Source organism: Molothrus aeneus, unplaced genomic scaffold (assembly GCF_037042795.1).
Source record: "Molothrus aeneus isolate 106 unplaced genomic scaffold, BPBGC_Maene_1.0 scaffold_30, whole genome shotgun sequence".
Taxonomy (NCBI): Eukaryota; Metazoa; Chordata; class Aves; order Passeriformes; family Icteridae; genus Molothrus; species Molothrus aeneus.
The window spans coordinates 3,260,858-3,269,925 of record NW_027098964.1 but is presented as its reverse complement, the minus strand read 5'-3'; the positions used below and the strand labels follow the sequence as shown (position 1 = coordinate 3,269,925).

The 9,068-nt window shown below is 62.7% G+C and overlaps 2 protein-coding genes across 3 annotated transcripts; both read left to right on the top strand.

Moving 5' to 3' along the window:
- Positions 1–442: 442 nt before the first annotated feature.
- TSR2 (TSR2 ribosome maturation factor) lies at positions 443–3,718 on the top strand. 2 transcript variants are annotated; one of them, XM_066570545.1, is made up of 5 exons: positions 443–479; positions 1,892–1,982; positions 2,064–2,155; positions 2,948–3,018; positions 3,466–3,709. In XM_066570545.1, the coding sequence occupies exons 1-5, from the start codon at positions 471–473 to the stop codon at positions 3,662–3,664; spliced, it is 462 nt and encodes a 153-aa protein (XP_066426642.1). In that variant the 5' UTR covers positions 443–470; the 3' UTR covers positions 3,665–3,709. The 2 variants fall into 2 exon arrangements, with proteins under 2 accessions (XP_066426642.1, XP_066426641.1); XM_066570544.1 differs by lacking the exon at positions 443–479 and adding an exon at positions 1,583–1,655 and having other exon boundaries at positions 3,466–3,718.
- Positions 3,719–3,820: 102 nt separating this feature from the next.
- ZWINT (ZW10 interacting kinetochore protein) lies at positions 3,821–8,957 on the top strand. The gene is made up of 10 exons (XM_066570474.1): positions 3,821–4,044; positions 4,528–4,612; positions 5,000–5,105; positions 5,544–5,710; positions 5,973–6,023; positions 6,569–6,651; positions 7,458–7,632; positions 7,877–7,986; positions 8,316–8,472; positions 8,830–8,957. The coding sequence occupies exons 1-10, from the start codon at positions 4,016–4,018 to the stop codon at positions 8,953–8,955; spliced, it is 1,089 nt and encodes a 362-aa protein (XP_066426571.1). The 5' UTR covers positions 3,821–4,015; the 3' UTR covers positions 8,956–8,957.
- The last annotated feature ends 111 nt before the right edge of the window (positions 8,958–9,068 follow it).

The window sequence follows — 9,068 nt, the reverse complement described above, 5'->3', positions numbered from 1 at the left end:
CAGATCGGCGGCCATGGTTGTCCCCACTCCCCCACCCCACCCCCCCCCCACACCCGCCCGAAAATTTTTGGGGGTGACCCCCCCCCTCCCGCCGCCAGCCCCAGCTGCCCCTATGGATGAAGGAGGGGAGGGGGCCGCGTGTCCGGGGGGGGTTATGAGGGTCTGGGGGGGGTCACCTCGATTTTAGGGGTGTCCCCCCCCCCTCGGGTGGCACCGGCGGTGGCCGCGTCACCCCCTCCCCTGCGGGGGGGGACCTGCAGGGGAGACAAAGAGGCTTCGATGGGGCGGGGGGGTGGGGGGTAATCGGGGAGGGGGGGGGGAGGGTGTAATTAATAAGGGCAGCGAGGTTAATTGGGGGGGTCCACGAAATCTGGGGGGGGTGGAAGCATCCCCCCGGCCCCCCCCCCGCAGAGCGGCTGCTCTTCCTGCGGAGGAAGGACTTCCGGGGGCAGCCCCCCCCCCCCAAAAGGATGCTACAGGTACGCCCGCCCCCAAGGATGCCATAGGTACCCTCGGGATGCTCTCGGGTGCTATGGGTACCCCCCAAAGGATGCTATAGGTACCCCCCAAGGGTGCTATAGGTACCCTCGCCCCCCCCCCCGGGTGTCACAGGTACCCCCCCCAGGATGCCACAGGTACCTCAGCCCCTCCTCCCCCCGCTGTGGGGCTCCCTATGTATCCTGGGGGGGGGGGGGCGTGCCCAGTTCTGACCCCTGTAGCCCCTCCTGGACCACCATAGCCCACCCCCTATAGCCCCCCTCAGTTCCTGTCTGCCCCCCTATACCCCATAGAGCCCCCCCAGCCCCTAAATCCCCTAAACCCCATAGAGCCCCCAGCCCCTAAATCCCCTAAACCCTATAGAGTCCCCAGCCCCTAGAGCCCCCAGCCCCTAAATCCCCTAAACCCCATAAACCCCCCAGCCCCTAAAGCCCCTAAACCCCATAGAACCCCCCAGCCCCTATAACCCCTGTGCCCCCCATACCCCACAGAGTCCCCCAGCCCCTAAATCCCATATACCCCATAGAGCTTCCCAGCCCCTAAAGCCCCTATACTCCCTATTGCCCCCCAGACCCTATAACCCCTGTGCTCTCCTATACCCCATAGAGCCCCCCAGACCCTATAACCTGTGTCCCCTATACCCCATGGAGCCCCCTAGAGTTTCTCCATATCCCTCCAGCTCCTGTGTGCCCCGCACCCCCATAGTACCCCCATAGTGCCCCCATATCCCCCACAGCCCCCATATCCCCCTGTCCCCATATCCCCTACAGCCACCTGTGCCTCCATATCCCCCCTGTCCCCATATTCCCCCTGTCCCCATATCCCCCACAATCAGCCGTGTCCCCAAATTCCCCCTGTGCCCCATATCCCAATATCCCCATATCCCCCACAGCCCCCAGACCCCCACCCTCTCACCTGCGTCACGTGACCACCGCCGCGCGGGGGCTGTCGGGAGCTGTAGTTCCCGTCCTCCCTCTGGCTGTGGCCACGCCCCCAATACCACGCCCACGATCTACCACGCCCCTACGCGTCCATCGGTGACTCGGGGATCGCTCCGTGCCTCGCTCGCTCGAGGATTCGGCGCTCGGCCGCGCCGCCTGCGCAGCGCCATCATGGCGGCCCCCGGGGTGGAGGCGCGAGCGCTGTTCGCGGAGGGGGTGCGGGCCGTGCTGGGGGGGTGGGCGGCGCTGCAGGTGAGGGGGACACCGGGGACACCTGGGGACACCTTGGGAGGACACTGGGGACAGCTGCGAGCTGTGCTGGGGGGGCTGGCGGCGCTGCAGATGAGGCGGGGGCAGCGTGAGGGGGCTCCGGGGGGCACTTGGGGACACAGAGGGGGCACCCTAGGACCAGCACCGGGTGTCCCCATGTCCCCCCCGGGCTGTCCCCGCAGCTGGCGGTGGCGCAGGGCTTCGGGGGGCCGCAGGGTCCCGAAAAAGCCGCGTGGCTCAACTCGGCGCTGCTCGACTTCTTCACACAGAACGGTGCGTGCCGGGGGAGGGGGGAAGAGAGTGGGTCCGGGGGGGAAGAGGGGCAGAGGTGACACCCCCCGATGTTCCCCCCAGCTGACCTGGAGCAGGAGGAGGTGGAAGATTTCCTGGCCGAGGTGATGGACAACGAGTTCGACACGGTGGTGGAGGACGGCAGCCTGCAGCAGGTGGGCTCCCAGTACGGACCAGTATGGAGCAGTGTGCCCCCAGCAGCTGGCCAGCCTCCCCCAGACACTCCCAGTACAGCCCAGTTTGTCCTTGGGCTGCTCTCAGCATCTTTTAGTGGCCTTTGTCCCCTCCTGGTACCCTTGATCCCTTCAAGATGCTCCCAGTAGTTCCCAGTATAAACCAGTATGGTCAAGGATGTTCCCAGCAGCTACTCCCAGTTCATCCCATTCCATCCCCAGGCTGTTACCTTCAGTGCTGCCAGCACTTCCCAGTATAGACAAGTCGGTTCTCAGTGCTCGTTTACATCCTCCCAGTCCATCCCAGTCCCACACATCCTCCTCAGCACCCCCAGACCCATCCCAGTACCTCCCAGTGATTCCCAGTCCATCCCAGTCCCACACATCCCCCTCAGCACCCCCAGATCCATCCCAGTACATCCCAGTCCCCTCCCTGGTGGTTCCCAGTCCACCCCAGTGCCCTCCCAGTGGTTCCCAGTCCACCCCAGGCCCCTCCCCGGTGGTTCCCAGTCCATCCCTGGTGGTTCCCAGTCCATCCCAGTCCCTCCCTGGTGGTTCCCAGTCCCTCCCAGTGGTTCCCAGTCCATCCCAGTGTCCCCCTGCAGGTCAGCCGGGAGCTGGTGACCCTTTTTGCCCGGGCGCGGGGGGGGGACGTTGGGGGGGTGGGGGCGGCCCTGGGGGCTCTGGCCCGGCGTGGCCCCGCCCTGGCTGCTGCCCTGGCCACCGCCCGCCCTGGGGGAGACCCCCAGAGCCCCCCTGGGACCCCCCCCACAGCCCCCCGGAGCCCCCGAGAGCGAAGGGAGGAGGAGGAGGAAGAGGAGGAGAGCGGCGAGGAAGAGGAGGAGGTGAGGGGGTGACATAATTGGGATGATGTCATGGGGAGCTGATGATGTCATTGGTTGGGGGCATGGGATTGGGAGGGTGCTGGTGATGTCATCAAAGGGGGGTGGGGATGTGGTGATGACATCATGGGGTGTAACTGGGGGGGATACTGATGATGTCATTAAATTGGGGAGTGGAGACTTCTCAGAACCCCCAAGTGAGGAGGGGCTAGGGGGTGATGATGTCATTCCTGATGATGTCATTCAGTCCTGATGATGTCATCAAGTAGGGGGAAGCTGGGATGGGGATGGGACAGTGATGGTGTCACCAAATTTAGAGAGAGGCACCCCAAGACTCCTGTGAGGGCAGGGGAGGGGAACTGATGATGTCACTGGGGGTGTGTGTGTGACACTGATGACATCACTGGGGGGCGGTGTGTGTGACACTGATGACATCATTGTCCCCCCCAGGCCATGGAGTGCGGGACACCCCCGCCCCCCTCGGACGGCTGGACCGTGGTGCAGCGGCGGCGGCGGCGATGATGGGGGGAGGGGTGTCCTGTGTGTCCCCCCCCAGCTTGGGGGACACCCCTCCCCCACCCTGCTCCCCAAACTGGGGGGGAATAAAGGCCCCTCCCCCCATGGGGGTGTGGGAAGAAGCGTCGTGTGATTATTGGAGGGAGAGGCCGCCTAGAGAACCCCTGGGCCCATTGGGACCCCAGCGATCCCTCCCAGTATAACCCAGTCCCTCCCAGTGCTCTCGCCCAGCCCCGCCCATCTTGGCGGCCGCTCTGAGGGCTCCAGGGCAGTGAGGGGCGTGGCTTTCTCACCGCGCGTTGTGATTGGTTGCACTTTGCATCGGTGGGAACGCCCTTCGCCTGCCTCACGCTATGATTGGTTGGTTAAAGCAGAGGCGGGCGGTGATTGGTCAGCTGGACAAACCGTCTGGGCGCGGGCGCTAATTGGTCGCTGTCGTTCGGGTGGGCGGAGCAAGGCGGGAGCGCGGGAAGTCGGGGCGGCAATGGCGGCGCCGCTGGAGCGCGCGAAGGGGTGAGCGCGCGACCCCCCCCCCTCAAAAAGGCAGGAACCCCTGAGGGCTGCCCGGCCGCCATCTTGGGTCGGGGGCGGCCCCCACCACCCTGCGGGGGTCTGTGGGGGTTCACCGGCTGCCATTGGGGTCCCTGGGGTCACCTCCTCATCCTCACTGGGGTGCCTGAGGGTTCACCGGGTCCTTACGGGCTCCTTGGGGTGACGCCCAGCCCCACACGGGGCACTGCAGCGTCTCCGTGCCCTCACGTATCCTGAGGGCTCTGGGGATGGGGAGGGGGTCACCGAGGGGTCTCCTCATCCCCACGGGGGTCCTCGGGACCCCACGCGTGTCCGAGGAGGGCTCCTGGTTGTCTCCATGTCCCCACTCGTGTCATTGCGGGATATCGGGGGGATCTCCTCGTTTCTGGAGGGGTCTGGGGGTGTCTCCCCCATCCTCACCCATGTCCCCCCCATCTTCACCCGTGTCCCCACGCTTGTCCCCAGCGCGCTGGCAGCGCTTGAGGCCGCCCTGGAGTTGGAGGAGGAGGAGGGTGATGTCCCCACCCGGGTCCTGGCGGAACATCAAATGGTGAGACCCCAAAACTGCCCCACAGCACCTCAGAATAGACCTGCAGCACCCACGTCTCTCCCATAGGTGTCCTTGGTCTCTGTATTTGCCCCCCAACACCCCCACACCCCTTCTAAATTTATTTCTGACCTCCCCACACTTCTCTCAGCCTCCCTATCTGGCCCTGATTCTTTTAGTGACTCCTATATTTATCCCCTAAAGTTTCCCAACTGCTCTATCTGTGACATCCTCCCTGCCTCCTTAACTTTCTCAAAAATTCTCCTTTATCCCCCCATTTCTCCCCTCCACACCCCATTTTTCCCCCACACCTCTAACACCTGCTCCGTGACCTCCTCCGACCCCCTTGGCACCCCAAATCTCCCGTGACACCCCAAACCTGCCCCCCAGGACACCCGGAGGAAGCAGAAGCTGCTCCTGTCCCAGCTCCGGGTGCTGAAGCTGCTCCTGGGGGTCGTCGAGAACCCGGGGCAGCCCCTGGCCCCCACCGACCTGCGTGAGCCCCCAAACTGAACCCCAAAACCCCCTGGGCCCCCAAACTGAACCCCAAAACCCTCTGGGCCCCCAAACTGAATCCCAAAACCCCCTGGGCCCCCAAACTGAACCCCAAAACCCCCTGGGCCCCCAAACTGAACCCAGAGCTGCCCTCAGCCTGTGTTATCCCCCCAAAATTACCTGACCCCCCTCAAAATCCTGGGTTGACCCTGAACCTCGAAACCCCTTGATCGTCTTTGTCTACTTTGGGGTTTCCTGGGTCCCCTTTGGGGGTTCCTAGGTCCCCTTGGGGAGGGAGCTCAGAGGATATTTGGAGATTCCCGTACATCTGAGTCCTCTTTGGGAGTTCCTGGGACCCCTTTGGGAGGGATTGGTGATTCCCAGGTCCCTTTTGGGGTCCCCTCCTGTTTTGGGGGGCTGATTTGGGGCTCCCCCTCAGGCGAGGCGGTGGCACAGGCACGGGGGCGCTGGCAGGAGCTGAAGGCGAGGTATGGGGAGGCCCTGGGGGCCCTGGAGGAGGCCGTGCCCGCTGCCCTGGAGCAGCTGGAGCGGGGCCAGCAGCTGCTGCAGCGAGGGAAGGCAGCCCTGGAAGCACAGCTGGAACAGGTACGGGGGTCCCAGGAGGGCTGGGGGGCGTCCCATGGGTGCTGGGGGTCCCATGGGTGCTGGGGGTACAATGTGGTTCCTATGGGGTCCTTGGAGGGCTGGGGGCACAATGTGGATCCTGGGGAGTCCTAGGGGTGCTGGAGGATCTCATGGGTGGAAGGAGGCTGGGGGCACTGTGTGGGTCTGGGGGCTCCTTTGGGGGCTGGGGGCACTGTGTGGGTCGGGGGGCTCCCATGGGTGCTGTTCCTCCTTCCCTGCCCAGCAAGAAGAGCTGAAGGTGAAGGTGCGAGAGGCCACAGAGAGACGGGACCAGGTGAGATTGAGAGGGCGCCCCCGTGGGGTCTCCCTCACCTTGGGGTATTTTTGAGGGGGGGGTACATTTGAGGGTTCCCTCCCTCATTTTGGCTCTGAGTCCCTTCCCTCCATTTTGGGGTCACCCCAATTTGGGATCTCTTTTTCCTCTACTCTGGGGTCTTCCCCCCCCAAATGTGGGGTCTCTTTCCCTTCTGATTTGGGGTCTTTTCCCCCCAATTTGGGATCTCTTTTTCCTCTACTCTGGAGTCTTTCCCCCCCCCCCCCCCCCCCTAAATGTGGGGTCTCTTTCCCTTCTGATTTGGGGTCTTTTCCCCCCAATTTGGGATCTCTTTTTCCCCTAGTCTGGGGTCTCTTTCCCCTCTAATTTGGGGTCTTTCCCCCCCAATTTGGGATCTCTTTTTCCCCTAGTCTGGGGCCTCTTTCCCCTCTAATTTGGGGTCTTTTCCCCCCAATTTGGGATCTCTTTTTCCCCTAGTCTGGGGCCTCTTTCCCCTCTAATTTGGGGTCTTTTCCCCCCAATTTGGGGTCTCTTTCTCCCCTCAGCTGCTCCGACGGGTTCAGGAGCGGCGCCTGCAGCGGCTCTGCCGGCAGGAGGAGCTGCAGGGACTGCGGGAGAGAGTGGCCAGGTGAGGGGACAGGTGAGGGACAGGTGAGGGGACAGGTGAGGGACAGGTGGGGGACAGGTGAGGGACAGGTGAAGAGGGTCAGGTGAAGCCAGGACAGGTGAGGGGGGCCATGGCAGGGGCACAGGTGAGAAGGGTTGGGGTCCCCTGGGATTTTGGGGAGTGGTCCAGAGGTCCTGAGAGAGACTCAGGAGTTTTGTGGGGGGACCTCCAGCATGGGGGAGGGATCCTCAGGGTAGAGGAGAGCCCTGGAGGGGACCCAGTGGGAGTCCAGGTGTCCAGGTGGGGCTCCTGGGATAATGGGGGGATCCATTGTAGCCATGGTATTTTCTGGAAAATCCTTTCCTTAGAAATTTTTCTCCTGAGAAGCCGAGAGGCCTCAGAAACAAAATGTGAACAATAATTATCTGCTGCTGTGGAATGCAACAGGTGGATCTGTGACTGGCCTCATGTGGTTGTTTCTAATTAAAGGCCAATCACAGTTCAGCTGTCTCAGACTGTTTGGTCAGCCACAAGATTTTATTATCATCCCTTTCCTTTGTTTGATTTTATTATCATTCCTTTCCTTTGTTTGATTTTATTATCATTCCTTTCCTTGCCTTCTGATAAAATCCTTTCTTCTATTCTTTTGGTATAATTTCAATATGTCATTTTCTCTTAATATAACATATACCATAAAATAACAAACCAGCCTTCTGGGACATGGAGTCAACATTGCAGTTCTGTGCAAATTCCCACAATCCAGGAACTCTGGGGGGGGGGGGGTGTGGTTGTGTCCCCCCCCACCCACATTCTGTCGTTTCCCTCAGGGTGAAGGCCTCGTGTGAGCTGTACCAGACCCTGGCAGGGGCCCAGGTGCTGCCCCTCTCCCCAGGGACCCCCAAGGAGGAGCTGCAGCTGGAGCTGGGACCCCCTCCTGGCTCCTCCCGCTCCCTGCCCCCCCTTTGCCTGACCCTCACCCCCAGTGGGGAGGTCCAGCTGCAGGTGAGTGGCTTTGGGGGGATTTTGGGGGGCTGGGGAGGATTTTGGTGGGATTGGGGGCTGAGGGGGGAGCACTGGGAGGGATTTGGGGGAGCACCGAAAGTTGGGGGTGGGAATTTTTGGGGGTCAGGAAGATTGTCAGGAAGACAATGAAGTCGCCACTTTGAGGTTGGGGACTGATCTGGGGGTGTCAGGGGGGGTCCTGTGTGGTTTTGGGGTCTCATCACCTCCCTTTTTTCCTCCCCAGGAACCCCCCCTGGGGCTGCCCCCTCCCCTGGGCCCAGGGCTGCTGGAGCTGCAGCAGCGCTGCTGGGAGAGCTGGAGCCTCTGGGAAGAGGTGGCACACCTGAGGAACAGGTGAGGGGTTGGGGGGCTTTGGGGGGGCTTTGGGGGCAGCTGGGGGGGTCTTTGGGGTGAGTCTGAAGGGTCTGGGGGGTAACTGGGAGGGGTAGGGGCATTTAGGAGGTTGATTGAGGGGCCTGTGGGAGAGGTTGGGGGCTCTTTGTAAAAGGTTTTGGGGCAGTTCTGGGGGGGCTTTGGAGTAATTGCCAGGGTGGGGGGGTTGATTGGGGGGGCTGGGGGTTAATTTGGTGGGGCTGGGGGTTAATTGGGGGACTGGGGGTTAATTTGGGGGGGGCTGGGTGTTAATTTGGGGGGCTCACCCCAACCCCCTGGTGATCCCCCAGGTTCGCCCTGGACTGGCAGCCGGAGTTGGGGCTCCTGCGAGTCCTGGGGGGCCCCCAGGGTGCCCAGACCCTCTGGACGCTGCAGGTGGAGCCGGGGTACCCCCAGAGCGGGGGAGTGAAACTGCTGCCCCCCCCAAAGGGGGCCCCCCCCATCCCTGTGAGTCCTTTGGGGGTGTCTTAGGGGTGTTTGGGGGTCCCTCAGAGGGGATTAGGGGTCTCTGGGGACAGGTTTAGGGATCCAGGGGCAATTTGAGGGTCCCTGGGGGTGGGTTGGGGGTCCTGGGGGGTCACTGAGGGCAATTTTGGGGTTCCCAGCAGCACTGGGGGGTGTCTGGAGGTGGTTTGGGGGTCCTGGGGGGGCACTTGGGGGTCACTGAGGGCAATTTGGGGGTGTCCCAGAGGCACTTGGGCATCCCAGGGATGGTTTTAGGGTTCTTGGTGGGTTTGGGGGGAACCTTAGAAGGGCACAGAGGGGGTCCTGGGAGTGACCCCCAAACCCCCTTTTCCTCCACAGGCACCCCCAGAGCCCCCCACTCTGACACGGTGGCTGGAGCTGCTGGTGGTGGGGGGGGGGGGCCCTGAAAACCGGGGATCCCTCTCTATCCCCCCCCCCATAAAAAACCCCACTGCACCCCAATAAACTCACGGCCACCCCTTCTCCAGCTCTGTCTCACCCCCCCAAAAAAAAAATCCATTTCTGGGGGTTTGCAGGAGCAGCTTTATTGTGGGGAGGGGGCTCTGGGGGTCGGGGGT